The 27,852-nt window shown below is 33.2% G+C and overlaps 1 protein-coding gene across 1 annotated transcript in view; it reads left to right on the forward strand.

The window, feature by feature from the left end:
- LOC134266410 (protein mono-ADP-ribosyltransferase PARP14-like) overlaps positions 1–27,852 on the forward strand; it is a 39,067-nt gene that overhangs the window by 7,117 nt on the left and 4,098 nt on the right. The window contains exons 5-14 of the mRNA XM_062748656.1: positions 4,849–6,285; positions 6,902–7,348; positions 7,727–7,849; positions 7,956–8,021; positions 9,190–9,369; positions 10,724–10,894; positions 16,857–17,098; positions 17,901–18,225; positions 25,180–25,328; positions 27,089–27,260. Coding sequence (XP_062604640.1) covers positions 4,849–6,285; positions 6,902–7,348; positions 7,727–7,849; positions 7,956–8,021; positions 9,190–9,369; positions 10,724–10,894; positions 16,857–17,098; positions 17,901–18,225; positions 25,180–25,328; positions 27,089–27,260 — 3,312 coding nt within the window. The remainder of the gene's footprint in view (positions 1–4,848; positions 6,286–6,901; positions 7,349–7,726; positions 7,850–7,955; positions 8,022–9,189; positions 9,370–10,723; positions 10,895–16,856; positions 17,099–17,900; positions 18,226–25,179; positions 25,329–27,088; positions 27,261–27,852) is intronic.

Raw genomic sequence — 27,852 nt, forward strand, 5'->3', positions numbered from 1 at the left:
TCCCCAACTCCCTTTTGATGCCATATTCCCTCTAAGCTTCATTAAAGAAGACAAACGCTATGCATTTGAGACTTTGACAACGTTTACCCAGAAGTGTACCAAGTTCATTCAAATTTTAGCATTGCACGCATGCACATGTGAATGCATGTGTGTAATGACCATGTCATCTTGTCTAAACAATCTAATTAATGTATCAATGTAAAAACTTTGGGCCAGGAAAGATGAAACTTATGCAGAAGCATCCTCAGGTAGTGTACATTCAAGTTTATTAAATTCATGACCCCCGGTGGTAGGGTGGGGCCACAATGGATGACCAACGTTTTAAATAGGAATATATAGGAAAAATCTTCTTAATAACAGCAAAGCCATGATTGGTCATGTTTATATGGAAGCATCCTCAGGTAGTGTAGATTCAAGTTTGTTCAAATCATGACCCCAGGGGGTACAGCCATAAAGGATGATCAAAGTTTTACATAGGAATATATAGGAAAAATATATAAAAATCTTGATTGGTCTTGTTCAAATGTTAGCATCCTCAGGTAGTTTAGATAAAGATTTGTTAAAATCATGACCCCAAGGATTGGGTGGGACCACAAAAGTACATAACTTATTTGGAATAAAGCCACAGTTAGTCAAAAAATATGTAAGCACCCTTAGTGTAGATTCAATTATGCATAGATTCAAGTTTGTTAAAATCACCCCCCCCCCTTTTAGGATCGGGACTTCTTAGGCATTTACTGAATTGATTTTTCATAGCCACAGTGCTCAGGTGAGCGATGTGGCCTATGGGCCCCGTGTTACATGGATGATTTCGATGTCAATTTTTTGTTTTTGTTGCATAATATTTCCATTTTAAGATATGAACTAACCGGATACATGAAGATGACCCTCTGACCATCGTTTGCATAATTTTTGAAATATGTTTGCACTAAATGAATGCAAATCTCATCAAACAACATACAAAAATAAAGTTTCTACTTGTGTGACTAGCCATGTTTTAAATTCATTTGTATTTGATCTAGCTTTGGACACCTTGCAATATTTCTTTCAAATGGTGTAAACTTCAATTTTATGTAAATAACCGTAACTGACTGCGATGCGACTTTTCTTATTTTGATTTATTTTAATGTGCCGCGGCGCCCTCATGGAGCAGTGGTTAGAGCGTCTTCACTAGAGTCACGAAGTAAGGAGCTGATCCTTACGTCGCGGGTTCGAATCCCACTGTGGGATGCAGTAGGTGCTACCTTTGAGCTACCGCGACCGGTTCTTTTTGTTTGGAAAAAACTCTCCAATCTATGACAAGTATCATTCAATAGAATAATTAAAACCTGATTTTCCTATTCAATTGGAAATATCTTTGGTAATGTTTCCATAGTGACGTTATTCATTTTATTTATCTATTTATTTTCATGAGGAATTAAATCATACATTGTAATACTTTCTGAGAAATCTGTGACAAGTGCCTTATCTTTCAATATTATGAATATCGACTACAGAGTATCCCATACTGAAAATGTAACATTGTTTGCTATGTGCTAGAAAAAGTTGATATGGATTAAATGAGTTTAAAAATACTTTCGAAAAACAAACATTTCAACATCATTTTTTTCTTCATGACGTGATTTAGATAAAGATTTACAGGTAACATGAATATGCGTCAAACTTTCTTTGTGTCGTTGCTAGGGTGGTGCTGTTGCTATGGAAGTAAGTCATTGAATAATATTCAATAACTTGATACAACAGTTTAAAGTCTTTCCGAACAATCAACATGCAATTATCAGTTATATATTACTTGAATATCCAATTCCATGACAAACAATACAATCCCAAAGTCAAATCTGTTTTACAGGAGAGATAGGAACTTTGGTTGTCATGTACACGGAATCCTTGCCATATGGGTTGATTAAGTACCAAAAATAATAACAATAATAAAACCAACATTTCATTGTCAATTTTGCTCAACCGGATTTTTCTGACTTATTTTGAATAAGCCTTAATAAGATTACACGAATACACGCCAAAATTACCCCTTTCTTTGCCTTGTTGCTATGGAGAACCTGCCGTTGCTATGGAGATAAAGAATTATACAATATTCAATAATGTGCTAGGGAGACCGAATTTAATTATACTATTCTAAAATTTGTATCTCGTTTATCATAAATAACCGTTCATTTGATTTTTCCGTAAACTTTTTACATTGTTTCTCATTTTATGCATCAAAAAGCCCATTTTTGTTGCTAGGCAACGGATTCGATTTTCAAAAGAGCCCATGGATTTGACTTCAAATTCTAAAAGAGAAATACCTCTGCTTTTATGCGTGATACATGCAACAACTGTATTAATCTGGCCATTTTTAAAATTTGGCCTTGAATATTGCCAAAATCACGAAAAATGCTGAATCAGCAAAACTTGTAAAACATATGTACCTTCCAATGTCTACCACAGAACTGACTTAAGACCTAAATATTCTTTATTACATTATTAGAACACAATAAATGTGTATCTTTATTATACCCCTAAGTAAGAATAATCCTCATGGTATTTACGTGTTATTTTAAGCCTCAAATATAGGTGATTTTTTGTCCTTCAACACTGAAAAATCCGCCCGTTGCTAAGGAAATTTCTTTGGCCGGGTTTCCATGGTTACCATGACTTAAAACATTTTTCATTTTTCATACATTGTTCATACTTCAAAATAAATCTATGAGTGAAAAATCATCAAATTCTGAGAACCGTACTTAAATGTAAAAGAATTTTATTTTCAATATTTTCAATTTACTATGTTGAAAGATAAACTATACTTTATTATTCTATCCTTTCACATGATTTCTCTATGCAGTTTTGTCAATTTTCGGCCCTGTATTTCGACAAAACCAAGGCAAGTATAGAAAATGTGCAAAGTACCTAGAAAAATGCTCATCTGTAAGAAGTCAATTTGAACATTTTAATCAAATAGTATGAAAGAAAATTTCATTAATCAATGTGTAAATACCTTTGATAGAATCATGGGCATTTAACATCATACAATTTATAAACAAATTCCCTTTTAGAAGATTGACTTTTAAAACTTAAGAAAATGATTTTAGAGAATATGCACCTTTAACATGAAAAATCTTATAATAAAAGAGTTATGTCTCGTACTGAAACTCGATATTTTTAAGTAGTTTTATTGCAAGAAAAATGCTACTTTAATTTGTGCGAAAAACCATGTGAGTTTTAAAAGTGCGTTGAGCTGAACAATTTAATAAATCAATCTACAGAACCAGTGTGAAAATCAGACTTGTCGCCACATTGCATAATCGGGTGACTAGTCAAGTTTGTTCATATGGATGGCGTGCTCTAATTCATTGGGGAAAAAAATGAGGAAATTCGGTAGGTTCAATTAAAAATCTTCTTCTTGAGTACCAGTAGGAGAAAAACTTATCTTAAACCTTCTTGACATAGTGTACATGTAGATTCTAAATTTTTCAAATCATAGCCTCATGAGGAAGAGTGCAATGACAATAGAGAATCTGAGTTTAACAAAATACAATTATTGACGGAGTTTGAGGGCAACACCCAAGAACCAAACTATTTGCCTGAAGCCGTTAGGCCAAAGTCAGAAGCTTGGTTTGAGGGTGACAATACATATTTTGCCCGTGAATACAGTCAATAAATGTTTTATTATACCTTTCATTTTAATATTTTTGCATACATGTAATTCGGTCAGTTTACGCTTTATAACCACTTCGCGGGAGGGGTTTTAGGTAAAGTTGGGGTTCAAATGCATGATTCCATTCATTCAGAAAAGTTAGCAAAATTTTTTTCTCTATAAGGGAAAGGACAAAAATGTCATATTGATATTGTAGCATCCCCATGTTAAATGGATTCAAATATAACCTTGGTGAGAATATTTTATTTGGGGCTAGAGGGGTAAATCAGTATTTTTTCTTGTGAATATAGAGATAAAAATGTTGTGTTAAAATTTCAATTCGTAGCCCCCCCCCCTTTCTGCACATTTAGCTGAGGCTAAAATACGGTGTCAATAAAAGTGTTTACAATGAAATACGTTGGGGAAAATCTTCAGAAATATTTTTTACTAGATGTAAGGGAAAGTTTTTAGGATTTTTTATATGGAAGTTATTTTTTAGAAAAAATCTCAAAAGGTATGGTGGGGCCACTAAAGGGAATCAGAGTTTTATATTGGGATATATAGAGAATCATTATGAGACCCACGTTTTATCATAGTATTATACATATGTTACCAAATTATGAATTGTTTTACAATGATGGGCGAAGGGGTAAGATCAGAAATAAAAACAGGGTTACAATTTTGCCTTATTCATGCAGACAGAGAAAGTAAATAACTACTGTAAAATCACATATTTTCATGGGGTCAAATTTTTGTGGTTTGAGGAAAATCTCTTGGTTCGTAGTGATTTGATTTCGTAGATCAAAACGTAATAAGTACTAATATATGTAACATTTTACATTTCGTGTTGGACATGAATTCGTTGGTCTAATCATACCTCGAAAACAACGAAAATTAAGCCCCACGAACATTTATGATTTCACATTTACCGGTATTTCTGTGTGAGAAATGGCGAGGCAAATCTTATCAAATTGATGTTGTGTAAACCCCATGTTGTATTAAACTTGTATCAAGTTTCAAGACCATTTTCTATGGGACTTAGGTAGGGCCTTAATATCTTATTTTTTGTGGAATTATATTGAAACGGCCTTTTTAAAAGTATTCTTGAAAATAACAGGCCCAAGATACTCAGGTGAGCATTGTGGTAAATGGACCTATTAGAATTAATTGACAAGTGTATTATTAAGATTTTAGAATACATTTCTATTTTGATACAGATGCAGAGAATGTGGCATCAAGAGAAAAGGTTAAAATTAATGGAAAAGAAATAAGAGTACAAATGTTGTATTCTCAACTAGGGTTGCCAGAGCAACCAATCAATTGGAAAGACCTGCCATCTATGAGTTATCCTTGTGATAAATACTTTATAAAGTTTGTCAAATATTGTGAGGTGGTAGCCAAGGAAATTGAAAAGACACTGCAGCAGAAGTTTGTAACAGTTGAATGGCCGAAATCAAAATCAGACTTTAATGTCAAGCTACATTGCTCGTTAACTAAAGAAGTGGAAAATGCTAGAGGGATTCTGAAAAAATGGAAAGAAGAAGCTGAAAAAAGCATGGAAGGCTCGGTGGGCAAGTATGTAGTTCAAAAACACTCAATTTTACCAGAAGCATGGGAGAATTTTCTGGACAAGCTAAAAATGCTAGATATATACCATCCGGAAAAAGTGGCTGTTTCATTAGAATCCAAACAACATGTAGCTGTTGTTGTTGGGTTCGAGGAAAATGCAGAGGCCCTGACAAGAAAAATCCTAGATATTGTGAAAACAGAGGAAATGAAAATAAAAATCCAGAAAGAGAAGATTGAGAAAAATGTTCCATTAGATTTTCACAAATGCCAGCAACTTTGGAAAACACAGTATCAGAAGAAGCTCAAGGCAGAATTTCCTGATGTTGATATGAATATTGAGATTGATAAAAAAGAAGTAAACTTCTCTGGGAAATCGAGTGAAGTGAATGAGGCCTTGATAAAAATGCATGAATATCTGATGAATACAAAATCAAAATCTTTAAGCATATCTAAAGGGAGACATGAAGTGTTTAAATCGAAGGAGGTGAGAGATATTTTTCTTGCAGAAATGAAAACAAAGAACAACAAAGCTGTATGGATTGTTACAGAAGACAAAGTGGAAATGACGTCATCAAACATGAAAATGGTGGAAGAGGCCTTGAAACTTTTTGAAGAATTTATACCAGAGAAAGCAATTAAAGTAAAACAGCTAGTGAAAGTTTTGACCAGAGATGAATGGCAGGCTTGTGTCAAGAAGTTAAGAGAAACACACGTTGAAAAATTGTACATCTTGACGTCTTCTTCTGAAGTCCGTGTCACTTCCACAAAGGATATTTTTCAGCCTGTATGTACAGAAGTTGAACAGGTTTTAAAGGAATGTTCCAAAAAATGTTCTGTTGAAGAGCATTTCGAGAATTTCTGGAGAAGTAATAAAAAGAGGAGCAGTGGATCATTTGAGAGCCATGATGCAAGGTCAAAGCCAAAATTTCCTGTCAAGATGGCTGAGTGTGATTTACATATTAGTGGAAAAATGTTAATTGTCATGAAAGGTGATGTTACAAAAATGACAGTTGATGTCATCGTAAATGCAACCAATGGAGGTTTAAATCATTTTGGCGGTCTATTTTTGGCCATTTCTAGAGCAGGCAAGAATTTTTAATTTGAAATACATATAAATTAATTTAATTCTGGTTTTAATGCTGTATTTGATTTGATAAAAAAAATTACTTTATATCCTATAAAATATGTTGCCTACCACTTCGCTTCGCATTTTGTAAAGCGTGAACTGCCCCAACCCAGTTTATACCGTATAAAATGGGTAGCTATTAAATTTATTCCTTAAAAATCAAGATTGTCATGAAAGGTGATGTAACAAAGGTGAGAGTTGATGTCATCGTAAATACAGCAAATGAAGATTTTGATTCCTAAGGGGTTTTAACCTCTAGCAATTTCTAGAGCATTTAAGAGTTTTTATTAATAAAAAAAATTGCACCAAAAGTTTCGACGGTACTGTGTTCACAGAAACAATAATTTCTTCTCTTGAAGTACAGGGTCGTCCTTTCACTGTTTCATGGTAATGATCAATCGCCTTATTAAAATTTGAAATATATTTTTATTTTGCATTTATGTAAAATGGCCCTGATTGCCGAGTGAAGGCAGAAATATAATGCCTTTCATTCGGAATATGTTGATGTTTTTTATGATATTGAAAAATTCGAATGGGACTTAAACTCACAACATATAATCGATCATTGTGTTAAGGTGGTGATTTGATACAGAGAGAATGTGAAGAATACATCAGAATAAATGGAACTGTTCAAAACGGTGACGCCATCCCAGCAAAACCTGGTAATCTCCCTTGTAAGATGTTGATTCACGCAGTTGGACCGCGATGGACAGGTGGAAATTATAATGAAGAGATAAAACTCAGACAAGCCATTTTAAAATGTTTGGAACTAACAGACAGGAATAGTTACTGCTCTATAGCTATCCCTGCACTCAGTGCGGGCATTTTGGGGTATCCCGTGGATCAATCTGTTGACATTATTGTCAGTTCTGTTCAGTTACATTTTAAGTCAAGGGAGGGCAAGGACTCCAAGATAAAGGAGATCTTCTTCTGTGGTGTCGATGATAAGATTGTGACGGCATTCATTAGGTGTTTGAGGAAAAGATTTGGACAGGATGTGAAAGAATTTTATGGAGATAAAGGTTCGTTAGAAACAGAGAGAATTATAGAATTAATCATTTAATTTGTAAAATTAAAAAAAATTATATGAAAGTACATTAAGGCAGAAATATAAATTGATTTATATATTTGTGTATGTAATTCTACATGAAAATTAAAAGTGAAGATACAGATGCCTTTCTGAACAATCAGTTCTTAGAGAGTTCACCAAAGTAAATGAGAATTAAGAATGATAAAAATGTGTTTAAGAGCACTGAAAATAAAGGAGGAGGCACGCTATTTTCAAACTAGAAAAGTAGATTTTAGAAATTGTTATGTTTTCCTCGAGTTATTGTTCAGTTAGTATTGTTCAATTTCATAGAAACCATAAAGGAAAAATATACTTTCTTATAAATCATTAGATATGGATGCTGGTGAACGGAAAATCGGAGAATTGAACGTTGAGGTAAGACAGGGGGACATAACAAAAGAAAATACTGATGCTATTGTCAGCTGTATTTCAGAAAGTCTGGATTTCAGCATAGGTATGTGATTCAATGAATATTAAAGTAATTGCTTTAAAAACACCGTAGTAAGGAATAATATTTTGTGAGCACATGCTATAATTAATGTCTTTAAAATATTATCAAGGTGCTGTTTCTAGGGCTGTTCTTAGAGCAGCGGGAGACAGAATTCTTGCAGAATGTCGAAGAGAGGGTAGGTAGTACATGTATATTTTTAAAATGTTTTCCTAAAGAATTTCAGGTGATTAGATAAATGCTTGTACAATAATCAGCAACTGTAGGAAGAATGATACAAACAAAATATATCTTTGGACCTATTTGGCATACAGAGCGAGAAGTGGTACAAAGGGATAGTCTATTTGACCTTGACTTTTGATCTTCTTTGCAAATATATCGAACTGTTAATTCATAAAACCCTTTAAATTTTGAGAGACAGTTTCGATACCTAGCATATACAGGTACTGTAAATTACGTGTAAATGAGTGCTTGACTACCTGCATGGAAATTGTACTACTTACAATTTTTCTAAAAAAAAATGACGTTTTGATGCTATATAAACACATTATATCGTTAGTCCAAAATGGATGGAATAATCTTTTAGACTGATTATTGCAGTATAGACAGACTCAAATCTTTTATAGGATTGCGGAATAAACAGTGAATAAAATGACAAATTGTAATTGTTACTAATTAAAAGTCATTTTCATAACTCGTTTTATTCCTGAGAATGAGGGAATTGTATATATACCAGTCAACATGTGATGCTTACTCCTCCAAGGCACCTGATTTCACCTCATATTTTTCATACACGTGATTCAAGTTGTAATTTTCAAATAATATTTATAAAAAAAAAAATTCTTCTATCTGTCCTTAAGTCTTTTTCCGATTAATACGCTTTAAACTCAAATTTCTATTTCTTTAAAAAATACATCTTCCAAGTCAGAAAAGGTTAACCTTATGTTGAAGCATCCTCAGCTATTGTAGATAATTTTTTTTTTCTCAAATCAGGTCTTCCGAACATAGGGTGGGACCAAAGTAAGCGATATAATTTTTAACATAGCAATATATTGGGATTTTTTTATTCTCTTTTAAAAAACCTGTACTTTTAGAGTACATTGATTATAAAGTATCCGGTAATTTTTTTTTAATTCACATCCATTTGAAATTGTTTATATTTTCTATATTTTATTTAACTTTAATTTTAATGGCCATTTAAAGGAGAATAAGTAGATTTTAAAACCAAAATAAAAACACATCGCGCAGTGCACTTATGTGGTCCAAATTTCCCTCTATTTATCACAATATCTTATCTTGTCTGTTAAATAAGTATTAATAATAAATGTTGTAAATTTGTATTGTAGCCCGGTCTTTCTCATCAGAAGACTTTGTTGTTACATCAGGAGGCAACATGGATTGTAAGTACATCATTCATGTGAAAGGTCAGTTATCAGCAGAAAGGTTGGAGCGTATGGTGGCTAAGGCATTAGCACATGCTGACAAAACAGGGTGTAGGTCCATATCCTTCCCGGCCCTAGGAACAGGTGAGAATTTTTTTTAAAAAGAAATGACTTATGTTTTTTTTTAGATCCGTATTGTATTGTGCATTAAAAATTGATTGCATGATCGTAGGGGAAATCCAAAGATTTATTCAGCCAAAAAAAATCATATTCCCCGAGAGGAATTTCAAGTTCTTTGACGAATAAATCTTCATCTTTTCCGAACGTTCAATCATGCAATAATTTTTTACTATACCGAAAAAACATAAAAAACATTAACTTTTTAATTCGGCACCACTCTTATGTTCACTTTTAATTTTAATGTAAATTAAAGTTGCTGAAACCCTTTGACACATTACACTCTGATAAAATAATCAGCAATTTTCTGGCGTAACCAGGCTTTGGTGATGTATACTTCTCTCGGGAGTTTCCATTCAACAGATGGTAACTATTGCGGAAAAATACACTAGATATCCGAATACAAACAATATGATTGAAAGCATGCCAACGACAGGGTAATATGAAGTTTAATGACCCCGTCACATGATTATCTAGAACCAATCAGATAACATTTTGCATAGAATAATTATAATAAGGTAAAGTAATGTGAATCATTGTGTTGTGCATCGTTCACCTTAGTTTTACATGATTCATTATAATATTGTGCATCTTTTATTATAGATCAGAGCTTCTATTATATTATTGCTATTGGTTTATAAGCTTCCTAGGCTCTGGTTTATACTTACAAGACAGGATGTAAGTGCATATCCTGCATAAATCTAGGACCATGTGAAGACAACAGAGACTTTAACATTTTGTAGAATATAGGCAAGAACAGAGGTCTTACCGTTGCAATTTAGCTCCTTTGAATTTCTGCAATTTTAATGCAAGAATAAAGCAGAAGAAAAGACTGAATCCAGCCTATCAATAGGCAGCAATATGTTTACCATTTTCTTACTAACCACATGGTGAGATTGATTGATTATTATTGTCGGCAATATTTCAGCCATATTTCGATGATCCACATGATGAGGTGCTTCTGCTATCGGAATGACTTTTGAAATTATTTTTGGTGTATTGTTTTAAAAATTGTGTAAAAAATCATGCATATATAGGTCAACTACTTATGTCTAAATATCTTTTTATTTCCTTTCACTTTGACTGACCTTTGAGCTTTTCATTATTAATCTTAATATTATCTTTTTAAGGATATAATTTACTTGCATGAGATTACAATGTAAGGCTCTCCTTAGCATGTTAGTTTAAATAAGGCTGGAAACATAAAACGCAGATTTTAACTTTCGAAATAGCCAACAAAAATGGTCTTTGGATACCTTAGTTATCACGAAAAAAAAATGGTTTATTTTAGGAGATGGAGATATACTTATTTATTTTTTAGGAGTTGCTGATATTGACCCTGCGGAAATTTCCCAGTGCATGTTTAGAGCCATTAGTAAATACTATCCATTGAACCTACAGAGAGTAAGGATTATAGTTTTCCAGAGCAAAATGTTTCCAGTGTTTAAATCTACACTGCATGCCCTTTCTCAAGTGGAGGTACTGCAAAAAGGTATTGAAAATTTTGAAAAAATATATATATATCTAAGAAAAAGAAATTAGAAAGGAAAGAACCGATGCAAATTAGAAAAATATATTTTTATGTTAAGCAGTGAAAAACATCATTGGTTCATTTTTGAATTTATTAGATTGAATTTTTTGATTATTGTTGTTTACGCCGATTCGGCAATTTTTCATATTTAATATCAACTAATTAAGGTCTTCCGACTTCCTTCGAAAGACCTTATTGTTTTCCTTCTGTTTTTTATTATTAAGGTCTTCCGACTTCCTTCGGAAGACCTTACTGTTTTTCTTATGTTTCCTGTTATTATTAGTTTTCCCTTTTCATAGTACACGAGATATCTCGGAAACTGCTGAACCGATTTCAAAGATTTTTTCAGGAATAATGCATTTTTGTAATATCTCAAGACCTTTTTTTCATTTTTTAAAAAATCACTTCGGGTCGCATTTTTTGTCCGATTTTCATTTTTAAAATCGTCATTTTATCCACGCATTTTCTTTTAAACCACTCAAGACTGAATCACAAAATTTTCTGGTATGGTAAAACATCTCTTTAAGATATGTACTACTCTTTCAATTTGGCATCCGTCACTTCCGGTCGACACAGGAAGTGATGTTTAATTTCAAGATTTTTTGAAAAATTTAATCATCTTGAATAAAGGCAAAAAGAACTTATGTTTACATTCACAATCGTCAACAAAAAGCATCGATTGGAAGTACTTCCGGTTTATACCGGAAGTTGACGAAAAATTTTACTTTCTCTCTTCAATCAAAAGAAATAGAAAAAAAATGGTTTAATATGAGTTTTTTCTGGTCTTTCTGCTTTGATGAAAGCTGGATATGAAGCCCAAATTGTCGAAAGTCGTCAAAAAAGTCACTTCTGGTTAAACAGGAAGTAGTCAAAAAAGCATATTTTGGCCGTTTTTGATATGTTTTTATGTAACATATGTTACTGGAAGCAAAATACTTAATTTTCCTTCCGTCGACGTCACTTCCGGTCAAACCGGAAGTAGCCAAAAAATTTATTTTGAAGGTTTTGATGCAAAATTGAAATTATAAAGTCACTGGAGACTAATATGCTCATTGCTTTCTTTTGTTGACGTAACTTCCGTCACTTCCGGTCAAAATCGGACGGAAGACCTACTCGTTGCTTTGCAACGAGCTTTGCTCTAGTTAAGGTCTTCCGACTTCCTTCGGAAGACCTTACTGTTTTCCTTCTGTTTTTTATTATTAAGGTCTTCCGTCTCCAACGGAAGATCTTCTTGTTATTCTTCGGTTTCTTTTTCCCTATTATTATTATTTTTCTTACCGATTTTGTGCACGCGATTTCTCGTAAACTACTGGGCCGATCCTCATGAAACTTTCACATCTGATAGGTACTGATCTGAACCTTATTGGAAATTTTTTTCGTTGACGTCGTCACTTCCGGTCGTGAGATATGATCAATTTTCTGATTTTAAAATGCAATTTTGTCTTGATTTAGTAGCAAAAACTGCTTCAGATATGAACTGAAGATTAATTGGATATGATAGTTCATGACTTATAGCGTTGCAGAATCGCCTTGCCGTGCGTCGTCAGTACTTCCGGTCGATACCAGAAGCGATTTTATAAATCGCAATTTTTCAACTTTTCTTTTTCAATATTTTTGTTTTAGAATTGAATAGAGACCCTTTTGCAGAAGCCAAATATGTAATTTGTTTGAAAATCGAAAAAGCCAAACTCGAGATATTTGCATTTGAAAACGCGAAGCGGCGATCTCAATGGCTAAATGGTTAGCGCGTTGGATTGTCACGCGGGCGACCCGGGTTCGATCCCCCGTGTGACCAAAAAATTTTATCATTTTTTCTGCTCGATTTTTCGATATTTTGAAATTTTAAACCAATTGGAACAATATATTATTAACTTTTAAGCATATCTTGCGTAATAAGGGGTCACAAGGGGCCAGAATGTCACATCTTTGACGCTTTATATCTCAAAAAGGGGGAATATTTTGATAAGCAATATTGAACAAAAGATGGTCAGAATAATGTTTTAAACAATATGCATACTTTGAATTTTTGTAAAACGACCCCATTAAGGACCTGTAGGCGTGGCTCCTAAATATTTTCATTGAGCATATCTCCACAACGAAAAGAAATCTCTGAATAAGTGTTGAACAAAAAATCTTCAAAACCACAAGACCTTTCATTTGATATCAAGAAAATGGGGCTGACCCCTCAAATTAGGGGCTCATAGGGGCCAAAAGTCTTTTATCTATAACTCTCTAACGATCAATATTTTGTTATACATTACTGAAGCAAAAGTATTTATCTTACCGATTTGCAACGATATATGATAATATTTTAATAATATATTACGTAATATGGGGTCACAAGGGGCCAGAATGTCACATCTTTGACGCTTTATATCTCAAAAAGGGGGAATATTTTGATAAGCAATATTGAACAAAAGATGGTCAGAATAATGTTCTAAACAATATGCATACTTTGAATTTTTGTAAAACGACCCCATTAAGGACTTGTAGGAGTGGCCCCTAAATATTTTCATTGAGCATATCTCCACAACGAAAAGAAATCTCTGAATAAGTGTTGAACAAAAAATCTTCAAAATCACAAGACCTTTCATTTGATATCAAGAAAATGGGGCTGACCCCTCAAATTAGGGGCTCATAGGGGCCAAAAGTCTTTTATCTATAACTCTCTAACGATCAATATTATGTTATACATTAATGAATCAAAAGTATTTATCTTACCAATATCCAACAATATATGATGATATTTTAATAATATATTACGTAATATGGGGTCGCAAGGGGCCAGAATGTCACATCTTTGACGCTTTATATCTCAAAAAGGGGGAATATTTTGATAAACAATATTGAACAAAAGATGGTCAGAATAATGTTCTAATCAATATGCATACTTTGAATTTTTGTAAAACGGCCCCATTAAGGACTTGTAGGAATGGCCCCTAAATATTTTCATTGAGCATATCTCCACAACAAAAAGAAATCTCTGAATAAGTGTTGAACAAAAAATCTTCAATATCACAAGACGTTTCATTTAATATCAAGAAAAAGGGGCTGACCCCTCAAATTAGAGGCTCATAGGGGCCAAAAGCCTTTTATCTATAACTCTCTAATGATCAATATTTTGTTATACATTACTGAAGCAAAAGTATTCATCTTAACGATTTGCAACAATATATGATAATATTTTTATCATATGTTACGTAATTAGGGGTCGCAAGGGACCAAAATGCTATATTTTTATGCTTTATATCTCGAAAACGGGGAGTATTTTCATAAGCCTTATCAAACAAAAGATGTACAGAATATCGTGATAAAAATGAGAAACTTTAACTTTAACTAGGGAAAACTCAATGTCATTCTCTTTAAACAAAAATCTCAGTCAAAATCTCATCTCATCTTATCTAGAAATTCAACGGAAGACCTACTCGTTGCTCGCAACGAGATCTCATCTAGTTATTATTATTATTCTATTTTCATAGTACAGCCGATATCTCAGCTATGCGTGGACAGATTTCAAAGATTTTCTCAGGGAGGACGCATCATGAGAATATCTCCAGACGTGTTTTTCATTTTTTCGAAATTCACTTCCGTTCGCGATTTTGGGGGATTTTTGTATTTTTTAAAAGGCATTTTGTCCAGCAGTTTTCTCGAGAACGGCTAAAGATATGAAAGTGAAACTCATTAAGGTGATAGAACGTCGAACTCCATTATGGGGAACGACCTTTATTTTTCGTCGTCGGCACTTCCGGTCGCACACGGAAGTGAATTCAAAAAGTCACATTTCTCAACTTTTTTGTTTTTCAATATTTTTCTTTAGTATTTACAGGGATTATAGTTTGTATTATGAGAATACTAAATATGTATTTAGTATCTTGATGCGTGCATCTATTGAAAAGATATGACCAAACCAAACTTTGTCCACTGTCGGGGGTTCGAATCCCGGTGTGGGCGTTTAAATTTTTTTTCTTTTTTTCTGTCTTTTTTCAGTTGCAAATAACTTTTTTCTCTTTTTTAATATGTACGGAAGATTTTGCCGATTTTTAAAAGATATTTTTGAGATATTTTGAGGAATACCTGTAATAATTAGGAGATATGTTAAGAGGCTGCTGTAAATGAACGTAAACGAAAAAAAATACATTCTGAAATTTTATGGGATGACGCAGCATAGAATTCTAACAAAAATCGGTCGGAAGACCTGCTTGTTGCACCAGCAACAAGAACGCATCTAGTTAAGGTCTTCCGACTTCCTTTGGAAGACCTTATTGTTTTCCTTCTGTTTTTTATTATTATTATTATTCTTTTTTCATAGTACAGCCGATATCTCAGCTATGCGTGGACAGATTTCACAGATTTTCACAGGGAAGATGCAACATGAGAATATCTCCAGACGTGTTTTTCATTTTTTCAAAATTCACTTCCGTTCGCGATTTTTGGGGATTTTTGTATTTTTTAAAAGGCATTTTGTCCAGCAGTTTTCTCGAGAACGGCTAAAGATATGAAAGTGAAACTCACTGAGGTAATAGAACATCGAACTCCATTATGGGCAACGACCTTTATTTTTCGTCGTCTGCACTTCCGGTCGTAAACGGAAGTGAATTCAAAAAGTCACATTTCTCAACTTTTTTGTTTTTCAATATTTTTCTTTAGTATTTACAGGGTTTATAGTGTGTTTTATGAGAATTCTAAATATGTGTTTAGTATCTTGATACGTACATATATTGAAAAGATATGACCAAACCAAACTTTGTCCCACTGTCAGGGGTTCGAATCCCGCTGTGGGCGTTGAAATTTTTTTCTTTGTTTCTGTCTTTTTTCAGTTGCAAATAACTTTTCTCTCTTTTTTAACATGTATGGACTATTTTGCCGATTTTTAAAAGCTATTTTTGAGATATTTTGAGGAATACATGTAATAATCATGAGATATGTTAAGATGTGCTGTTAATGAACGTAGACGATAAAAAAATACATTCTGAAATTTTATGAGATGACGCAGCATAGAATTCTAACGAAAATCGGTCGGAAGACCTGCTTGTTGCACCAGCAACAAGAACGCATCTAGTTATTATTATTATTCTATTTTCATAGTACAGCCGATGTCTCAGCTATGAGTGGACAGATTTCAAAGATTTTCTCAGGGAAGATGCATCATGAAAATATCTCCAGACGTGTTTTTCATTTTTTCAAAATTTACTTCCGTTTGCGATTTTTGGGGATTTTCGTTTTTTTTAAAGGCATTTTGTCCAGCAGTTTTCTCGAGAACGTTTAAAGATATGAAAGTGAAACTCACTGAGGTGATAGAACATTGAACTGCGTTATGGGCAATGACCTTTATTTTTCGTCGTTGGCACTTCCGGTAGCAAACGGATGTGAATTCAAAAAGTCACATTTTTCAACTTTTTTGTTTTTCAATATTTTTCTTTAGGATTTACAGAGTTTATAGTGTGTTTAATGAGAATTCTAAATATGTGTTCAGTATCTTGATGCGTGCATCTATTGAAAAGATATGACCGAACCAAACTTTGTCCTACTGTCGGGGGTTCGAATCCCGCTGGGGCCGTTTCAAAAATTTTTTCTTGGTTTATGTCTTTTTTCAGTTGCAAATGACTTTAATCTCTTTTATAACACTTATGGAAGATTTTGCCGATTTTTAAATTCTGTTTTTGAGATATTTTGAGTAATACTTGTAATAATCATAAGGTATCTTTAGAGGCTGCTGTAAATGAACGTAAACAAAAAAAAACACATTCTGAAATCTATTTCATGGGATGACGCAGCATAGAATTCTAACAAAAATCGGTCGGAAGACCTGCTTGTTGCACCAGCAACAAGAACGCATCTTGTATATTCATATATTCTTAAATGTATCGGAAAATTTAATGTCAATTGAATGATATTATGAATGATTAATATGATTTTTATTAAGTTGATATGGGATTTGATGATAAAGATGAAACGATCAGATGCTATCCATATCCTGATAAGAATCTTTTCCATGGAAATATGATGAACAGAGGTCAAACATATCGACAAAGAGAGAGGGATGGAACATTTATGGTTCCTAGTCATTTAAACTATAAGGAAAGCAGTGATTTTGATAGGAAGTCAAAGAATGAATATGAATGGAAGGAGATTGATACATCAAAATGCATGTTAAGAGATAACCAGGTAAGATAAGATTATGAGTGTAACCAAATAAAAGACATTTTACTCATTGAAATTGATACTTGCAATTAAGTAAGGAACCCTGGACCCCTGCATCTTTAGTCAGGTGCTCTACTAGCTGAACTATCTAGGCCAATACCCACGGCCGAATCCATTACAAAACATATCATATATTTTGAACTCCATGCAATGGAGAAAGTTGTTCATCACGTCGAAGACAATGTCAAAAACAAGACAAAGATTTATTTCTGAAAAGGAAAATCAGGAAAAAAATAGTTTTGTTCTCTCTTCCCAGTTCTCTAGCATGGGGATGTGATGTTCGAATTGTAAATTTCACAGTAAATTCTGCAAATCCCATACCGCTATCACTATTGATTCCAAAAGTAAGCATAAAAGTCTTGTGTCCTTTTTCTCAAGATGTCCTTTCGTCAATATATACATGGTTTTCAGACTCTCTACAAGGGAACTACACATAATTGAAAACGTGTAACACAAAAGAGTGGTCAGTTCATTTGGCAAAATCTATTTCTGCTCATGTGCAATTTTTCAGCAGATAGAGTCATTAAAACAGATTTTCTGAGAATTTATACAAAGTCGGTTATCGTAATCTCTAGAAGTTGATCAGTAAGAAAACTACAAATCTTTACGTAGGCATAATTAAAGTGTTTGCCCTAGAGTTGCCGAGTAAGGAGTTGATCATTAGGTCACTGGTTCGAATTTCACTGTAAGGTGGGTAAGGTAACTGGAATTTTAATAATAAATAAGATAGTATTTTTCCCTATGGAGTTTAAATCTTAATTTGCAGATTGATGAAATTAAAAGGCTCGCAAAAGACACCAAACTCATCGTCAAATATGGAAAAATAGAACTGCTGGGTTTAGCAGCAAATGTAAATGAAGCAGCTGTTTCTATTTATAAGTATTTACATGAGGTCAAGGACAAAGAGAGTGCTAAAAGAGTCCAGGAGTACGTGAAATGGCAGTATGAAGCCTGGTCAGATAAATGGATAACGTATAGGGAAGATGTCAATTTACAGATTGAGAATGCCCACCAGGCCAGAATGGATTCTATTATTGTAAAAGATAACAGAGGAACTGAATATGTTATTGACTTCAAAAAGATGGAGGAGCGTGTTTTTTAAAGTGAGAAAAACAATTATAGGAAAAAGTACAAGATACAACGGGCAGAAAAAGGTAAGAAATATCCCCGAAGAAGGCAATCTAAAAGTCCCATTTTTCTTTCTAAGTTACTCCATAGAGTTTAATTATGTTACGAGTAGTGCTAGGGTTAATTCCGCCGAGAAAAAACGTACCTATTGCACACTAACAAATCAAGGTAGTTATAATTAGGGCTACAGTCAATTTGAAATAGGGCACAGACATAATTTCCCTTTACTTGTTACAAAGGGAATTATTCTTTTCTTGCCAAGAGCATATGTACATCAATATCTATAACTTATCTGCATTAAAGAACCTCATGTGGTAATGGCTAATATATGCTTCCAAAATCAAAATTTGACAGAGGAATACATACATGTAATTATGTTTTCAAATAGGGGGATATCTACAGACTTCAAAGCACTAAATATTTTCATAAGCCATGAAGTTATATGTTTAATATGACGTCAGGAAAATGACTTAAGTTGAAAATTTCCTTGATTTCTACAGAAAATGGTTATATTACGTCAATATTTTGCGCAAAAAGACCGAGCGCAGGTCTGCTAAAGTTCAATAGTTTGATATAATGTGTAGAGTTATAATATCAATGTAATATATAAATATTGTACTTGGGCAGACCTGCACTCTATAAATTTTATAGTAAGAATTTTGTATATTTTTGCTTTTCCGGAAGTTTTATACTAAATTCGAATAGTTTATGATGTCATAAAACCAGAAACTGTCAGTGACCTTCTTTGAAACTATACTATTTTCTGTAATGATTTTTCAAACTATATAAACAATTTAGCACTTTTCAAGTAATTTTTAAAATCTGACTTTTCTGGAGACATAAATATGCAATATACCGCATATAGTTCTTTTTGTAATTTCCACTGACTGCCTGCAATTTTTCCTGAACTTTTGAATACCCCATGTGATAACATATTCTATGCGTATACAAAAATTTCCTCCGCCTTGGTTTTTCTTCCAGGAAAGAAAACTGATGTTAATTAGTTTAAGTGAGAAAATTGGAAAAGAATTTGGTAACAGTGTCGAATCCAGCAACGCAAATTCCCTTTGTAAGGCAATACACACTCAATGTATTTATATGTTTATCGTTATTGTATCAGAATCGCAATCCCTCTGCCCTAGGAGACAATATGGTGTCAACTTGGGAGAGAGTTTTTCGTAACACATTTGAGTACTAGTAACTTTTTCTCTTTTATGTCGGGAAAGATTTAAGGACAGTGGCAACGACATCAAGACACCTTCTTCTGGAATTTGATAAGCAGGAATAAAATAATTAGAACACAGTAGGAGAAAACAATCTACAAAGTCTGATGTATGTTTAGGGAGTAGATATACGAGGTTTGATGTATTTTGTTCTTTAGATGACCAACACTCGAGAGAGTCGGACAGAACCTGATGAAGTCAAAAAAGGTTATGATAATCCAGATTTGAACAATGCTTCATATGACGATATTGTTGAATTCTTAAGCATGGAAATTTTCGGAGTTTGATAATTCTGTTGTGGGTTCTGTGTATGCAGAAGTTAATGGTTCATGTGCAGTAGAGTGGAGGGAATTTAAACGGAAGTTGACTTAAAATAAATGAAAAGATTTTGTAAATGGTTTTTTTAATATAATAGAGGAGATTTCAAATCAAACATGTGAAATCACTTTATCCTTTTATGAACATCTACCAAACAGTAATCTTTGTCCATGGATACTGTAGATCCTTATTTTTCGCGAGTACGTATCGCCAATGGGCTCTTCAACGTCAGAGGGTTGTTCAAGAGATTTCACATAGATTTCGGCACCATAAAAATAAAGGCGAATAATTTTATTCCATGTGGTGCTTCTCGCGAAATTATGCGATAATTAACACCACGCATATATTTAGAAATCTACAATACGTACATTTTGAACACATTAACTAATGTGGATGAGGTAATCCAGCGTAAATGTACAGTACCTACTTATAAAGAATCAGATAATGAGACGTATAAAGTAACTATTCAGATTTTGAAAAAAGAACAACAGGAGGTAATGTTAATCGAAAAAAATCTTATCGGGCCCGCTTTGTATATTCTCTTTATAAGTATACTGAAAGGATTAAGAAACGCACAAGAACATGATATGGGAAAATTTTCTGACTATGTGACCGAAAAATATGAAAATTGGTCAGATGTTTATTTTGGTTACTTTGCACTAAAATCACTAGTCAAAACTACTCAACCATGAAATGTATGGCATCACGTAGGGGAAATGATAAAAAGTCAAAAACACGTGCATGTTAATGATGATAATTTTGTTATAAAATTTTGTAGTACCATACTATGCATTAGAGTTATAGACATCGTTTTTGCATATTTGCAGTCAGTATAAATTTCTTGCAATCGTGGTATGGCTGACGGAATCTACTGTGGGTTTAGAAATTGAATTCAATATTGCACAAGTGAATAAAAAGGCAAAAACATACTGATGTTCAGATTGTTTTCAACTTTTCAACCAAGTAAAAGTGTTTTTTGGTTGTCAGAGAGTGAACTTAAAATGTTTCCAATCAACCATGACGGTGACGTTGGCGCGTACCAACGTCACAACAAAATAGGGCTTTTCGTCACGCCACCTCGGTTATTGTCAAGGCATTATCACCAAAACTGATATTTATACAGCAGACAAACATACTCACTTTTTTCACCCTAAACTGACAGAAACTCTCCACTCTAATTTAGGCCGCGAGCTTGGCCTGCCTACGTCGATTTTACTCTCAAACGCACACGTACGCGTCGTTTGCGTAATGTTTTTTAGCATGTTTACACTGGAAAATGTAGCTAATATTTGTCGATATTTTTTTTTACAAACATTCACAAGTACTTAACCTGCTGGGTTCTGTATATTCTTTCTTTAATCGAAAATTCGCGAGATTCGATTGAGCAGGGGGATTGGTTGACTTTGGAATAGTACAGCTAATCTCAGCCATCAAGACTACCGTCGAAAGGGTTGAATAATAATGCTTTGAAAAAATAAATGCTCTGGTGAACGCAATGCACAGAAAAATCAAGTTTGTTACTGATGCGAAAGGGAGATTATGAGAATTTTTAGTTTTATTTTTGGGGGGTGTCACCATATTGATATCAATATCTCAGGAACTATCAATCAAAATCGCACAAAATTTTGGTAACTTGTTGATAAAAGATGAATTAAAATGTATGATAAAAATGCTGGAAAACATATTCGAAATATTGTTTTAATTTAACTCAAAAGTTAAATATGCGTTTCTTAATCCTTTCAGTATATATTCTCTCAATAATAAGAAGATAGATATTTTGCGGGGGTTTACAAAAGCGCAACTAGTGAAAACCTTTGCAGAAAGAAAACTTTACGCTAATTCTATGAGAAAAAGAAATAATTCAGTTGGTACCCCATAGCAGAAAGAAGAATATTTATTAATCATCTATTGCAAAGAAATTTTTATTTATATGTACTTGAATGGCTGGTTTCTGAATATGAAGATTGAATGACATTAATGCATCAACTACAGAGAACTATGTTACTGCTTTTGGTTTCAGGACTCATATTAAATCAATTCTACAACCAACTCAACAGATATCTATCTTGGGACACTCTTTCTCTTCCAGCATATATTGATATAGTCAAGTCAACTCAAGTCTGGAACCTTTCCACAGCTTTTGTAAAGTAATTTCTACCATGGGCAAGGATTCCTCTATCCTAGCATATTCATTACGCAAAACCCTTGGATTTGGCAGTCTGTATGGGCTTGCATGGTACCCTTTGCGAGACTCCAGATGCATTTAATTCAATTTTGCCTTTTGCCCCAGTGGTTTCCACATTTGGAAACCTTATTCAAGTCAATCGACTAAATCATTTCACATCTACTTTGGCCAAATGGAGAGAGCAAGGGAACTTTTTTGCAGGAACATCTATCTTGAGTTTCGAGGTCGCTCGAACATTATAGAGAGATGACTCATCTTACGATTGGGGAGCCCACCATACACATAGCAATTTGTCCGACATATTGTCAGTGATGAAATTGTAACAAGAAAGGAGAAAATATATGGCTGGACCGGGAATCCAACCCTGGACATTTCATCTCCAGTCGGGTGCTCTACCAACTGAGCTATCCAGGCCGATATACACGGCCCAAATCATTACAAAATAAATATATATTTTGAACTCAGTGCAATGGAGAAAGTTGTTCATCACTTCGAAGACAATGGTAAAAAACAAACGTTTCCTTTTGAGGACAGACAAATTCAACAATGGTTTACTACCTCAATGCATTCATTAAACCTGTGCATGTTGATATGGAGGATTCTGCATTTGTGTCTTCTTTTTAATATAAAAATTCTGGCAGCAGTGGCGGATCCAGAGGGGGTTACTGGGTTGCAACACCCCCACCCACCCAACTCCACCCCCAGAAGATTTGCAAAAAAGAAAGAGTAAACAAAGAAAGTCCCAAATTTTTGTTGTGTTTTACTATACAAAATGTTCAGTGAAAGGGTAAGGCTGTAATTTATTAAGAAATTCGGTTGTGAAAGCAAAAAGAAACCAATCCCCTTTACAAAATAGGATTTTCGAGTTTTAGAGATTTATTTTCCTTTCTTTTTCAAACACGTTCAGATAATCCAAGATCAGTCAAGTATTTTTTTTTTCAGATTGATCAACCTCCAACTATCAAAAACCACGCTGTATGCTACTAAATTTTCTAAGTACCTGTACGTGCAAAACGTACGTTATAATAACTCTCTTCCTCTTCTCCCCCCCCCCCTGTGAAAATTCAAGATTCGCGTCTGGGCAGAAAACCTTTCCAAGGAAAGAAATGTGATAACGGACGATTTGTCCGAAAGACGACAAAGTCCAAAATGACAAAATGTAGTCTCAGTTAGGAAGTTTTCAACAGATTTTCTAGATTTTCTTTTCCCCAGACATAGATCTATTTCTGAAAAGGAAAATCAGGGAAAAAAAATATTTGTTCTCTCTTCCCAGTTCTCTAGCATAGGGATGTGATGCTGGAATTGTAAATTTGATAGTAAGTTCAGCAAATTCCATACCGCTAACACTATTGATTCCAAAAGTAAGCATAAAAGTCTAGTTCCTTTTTCTCGAGGTTTTCAGACTCTCTGCACGGGAACTACGCATAATCAGAAACTTGTTAACACAAAAGAGGGGTCAGTTCATTTAGCAAAATCTATTTCTGCTCATGTGAAATTTTTCAAAAGATTTTCTGAGATTTTATGCTACTTCGTTTATCTTAATCTCCCGAAGATGATTAATAAGATAAACTAAGGCGCTAGACTACAAGTCTTTACGTCGCCATGATTAAAGTGTTTGCTCTAGAGTTTTCAAGTAAGGAGTTGATCATTAGGTCGCTGGTACAAATTCCACTGTGGGACGTGATTAGACATGCTACGAAGCGTACTGTTCAAAGAAGAAATGATTTTTCTGAGTCTTATATTACTTACCATGCGAGTTATTTTTTCTAACAACAATAACCTATTTGATACAAATGGTCAATCCTAGAAATAAAATGGGTGGAAAAGGATATCCTATCCCGGAATTAGTATGGTAACCATCATAACCCGACTTCTCTATCTTGGATGTGTCGTTTATCCAAAGTGGATTTATTCAGGGTCCCTTTTCTTTATCATACCTGATATATCAAAAGTGTTAAATAATTATGTTTTAGGGATTCATAATTATTTATTGTTAAGATGTTCATTTATTTTTGTACTTGTAACTTGGCAATCTTCAATTACAAATTACTGAGTATGTAACTAAAGACACATCTCATTTCAAGCTTACTTTTACTGGGCACGAGAATGAACATCATTTTTTAACATCTTCCTAAAACTATCAATCCAATTAATGATTGAACATCTTGTAAGCCTTGTTTTAACCTTTACAAATTATTATACGCAAAGGAATTTCTAAGATATATCATAAATTTTACAGTCGTTCGCTGAACGAGTACGACTGAGTCAACTATTTTTTGTCACAAGCGATTTACACATTGAAAACATTTTCACATTGCTCATACATGAACTGATATATTACTAAACATCTGATAGTTTAAAAACATGTTTATGACTATATACATGCATGTGTGCAGAATTTCATTGTAGTCTGAATTGTTTTGTAAATACGTGTATAGAGATACTTTGCGAACGTTTTATGATCAATCCTGGTATTGCGAGTTGTATGGAAATTGTGTGAGTACCCCATGAATTAAAAGATTCTAATTTCAAATAAGTTTCTACATGCACCAACAATAACGTCAAGAGAGAGAGAGAGAGAGAGAGAGAGAGAGAGAGAGAGAGAGAGTGAAATCCAAACACTATTGGAGAGACATTTCGAAAGGAATGGAATCCAACTTTTAACAAACAGACAACTATTGTCCAAATCTCAACAGTTATGAGAACATGGAAACATACCATCATACCAGCGTTTAACACAGACACCAGGGACTTGCTCTTGTGCAATTGCATCATTTTTTTTTAAATTGGGTCCTAGTTGTATAGGTCTTCTAAAGCAGAAGTTATGCTTGTACAAACAGAGTATATAACCAAAGTGTGTCTCATATGTTAGGTAAGCAGTTCGGAGAAAATGCACAAGTAAATGCAGATTAAGTACAGATATTTAAATATTGATTGTACAATTTTAAACCTCCATATATATAAAGTTCATGAAGATCAACTTTACATTTTTTTAATCGCGTTAAAAACATTTGTCAAGATATAATAAGAAGAAATAATATCTCCAGTATTAATGTGAAACCTAAGAAACACTGTAGAAATGGAATGTCAATAACCCTATACGAAAACAATTATTTAAAAAAAAATTCTAATGGTGAGAAAAATAATACCAATCAATAAAAGAATAATTTGATGTTATAAATTATTTCAAGGTTTTCCTGTTGAGCTGCCAACAACATGGACATGCATGACAAATAATCATACTGTACTTGAGATTACCTTGAACCATTGGGACAATGAGTACCACGATGTCATGTCAAAGTTCATGGTCTCCAGTAAGAGAACAGTGTCAATTTCAGAGGTATAGGACATAATATTCTTTACATTATCACGCTAAAAAATCCTATCCTACAATTTTTCTCTGGTTAATCTGTAAACCAGAAGAAAAAAAACGGCAGTAGATTTAAAGAAAAAATACAAAATCAGTTATTTGTTGAAATAAAAAGAAAGCATCAAGACAGTAATTGAAAAATAAAACCAAGAAAAAGTATATAGAAATAAAAATCAGTGTATCAATATATATTTTGTTTGTGAAAAAATATATATATAAGATCTTTTCAATCATCCTGAAATTATACTGACTGGTATATTAAGGTCGCTTTTTGCATTGCTTTTATTATTAATTCTTTGTGCTTCATGTGAGATTTATCATATAACTGAACTTTCTCGAGAATTGTATACTGAAATCAATTTTTTACTAAGCACAAATATGCAAATTAGGTCTATGATCCTTTCACATTTTTTAAAATCTTAAGAAACGGAAAAGATTAAGATAACGAGCAGGGGGTCGATCTAAAATTCTATAAATTATACAGTTCTTTGTAGTCGGAAATTCCAGAAGTGGGATCAGAAGCTTAGGAGTAATTAGCATCCCCTGTCAGCCATTACACTCGCCGTATGTTCTATATATTGTTCAGGTAGATAGAAAAATCCGTAGTCAAATTCAGTATAGAAACAAAGGCCTAATAATTATACAAACCAAAATACTAAAGATGCCATATCAACCAAATTAGAATTTATGAAATATTAATGTTTTCTTCTTTTTACAAGGTTGTTGAAAAAAGGGTATTCTGTTATAAATTGATATTTGAAATTGTAAACAAAACAGCATTCAATGTTTAAACCCCTTTAAGGTGAAAAATCACTCTGCTCCTAAGTTCACCATCTTTTTTTTTAAATCAACATATTGATTTTTATCAATAACAATAGACAAAGGTTCAAATGGTAAATAGTTTGAAGTACGAAGCGTTGCTTACTTTTTCAGAAATTAAAAATATGTCTAATATTTAATCATGATGTGAAGAAAATTTGATATGGTAATTAGAAATATCAATATTTTTTTTTATCTCACAATAAAATCTAAAATATGAGGTATTTACGAAAATAATGTTTAATGTCATACCTATCGAATTCTGATTAGAAAATACAATGTATAATGAAGCGTTTTTTTTTTAATCAGAATATCAAATTGTTTACTGTGCTTGTAAAAATATATGCATCTATCAACAAGAGTTATTTTTCCATTTTCGCCCATGAAAAAGTTCTAGTGAAACAAAATATTAATTAAAAGTTTATAAACAATTCTGCATCTGAAATTTCTAAAACAATTAAATGACTTTTACGTTAAGAGATAGATATATCTCAAATTTCACAGTTTAAAGGAACTTAATATAAATGATTTAGGTAAACTATTATAGATAATTAATAAACATATTGGCAATAGAAACTAAAAATCGACATCTTAGGTTAGATTTTCTTGAGTTGACTATAAAAATGGTCCTCATTTAAGAACTCTGTACATTCGGACAAGATAATACATTGAACTTCATGGAAAATTTTCGTCAGTAAATTATAATGTATCTCTTTTAGCAGAGGGATGTTACACCATAAATTTCAATTCATATTGGCTTGAGACTTATCTATTTTATGTATCGTAATTTGATTGTTGTTTGCATGACTTATCAAAGATACTTTTTTGATAATCAATATTTTCTCACAGAAAATCTTTTTTCAAATTAAAAAATATGTTTTCTTGCGTCATATTTGTATACTTATATGTAGATACGCAGAGTGCAGAACCCATATCTATATCAGCAATATGTTACAAAACGGAAGGAAATCGAAGTAAAGAATGGAAAAGATCCTCAGAAATGGTTGTGGCATGGGACCTACCCAGACACTCTAGATAAAATTATCAACAATGGATTTAATAGGGGATATTGTGGCAGGAATGGTATGTACAAGTTGTTATCCTAAAAACTGCAAAACGTATACAATATGCATGTGTTTCTAGCACAAATATAAACCAAAAAACTTATGTTTTGCCTGATTTCGATTGTTTTTTCATTCGTTTTATGGAAGTTAACATAATTATCAGTTACTGTATATGTAGTATATTACTGTTGCATTGTTTTTCCTTCCAATATAATTGATGTTAACATACACTTACTAGGATTATTGTAGCTTAATTGAGACAATTTTTTAAGTCGTTATAGACAAATAAGCAAACACCAGTGGGTCTCGGGCGGCTTAATATGTAGCATCACATACTAGTCTGATATTTTCCATTCCCTTTATGGAAGTTAACATAATTATCAGAATGTGTAGTATGTTACTGTAGTGTTGTTTTCTGCCAAATATAATCTATGTTAACATACATATTGGTACATTTAAATGATTTAATAGGGCTATTGAATTGTATAGAATCCTAAAGGTAGCCCACTGGTATTTGAGACAAAATTCTTTTTTCTAGTCGGTATAGACCAATAAGTTAAGACTAGAGGGTCTCAGACGGCTTGATAGGTAGCCTCACATACTTGTCTGAT

This window comes from Saccostrea cucullata, unplaced genomic scaffold (assembly GCF_032062105.1).
Source record: "Saccostrea cucullata isolate Sc308-1 unplaced genomic scaffold, CSIRO_AGI_Scuc_v1 ctg1069, whole genome shotgun sequence".
Lineage (NCBI taxonomy): Eukaryota > Metazoa > Mollusca > Bivalvia > Ostreida > Ostreidae > Saccostrea > Saccostrea cuccullata.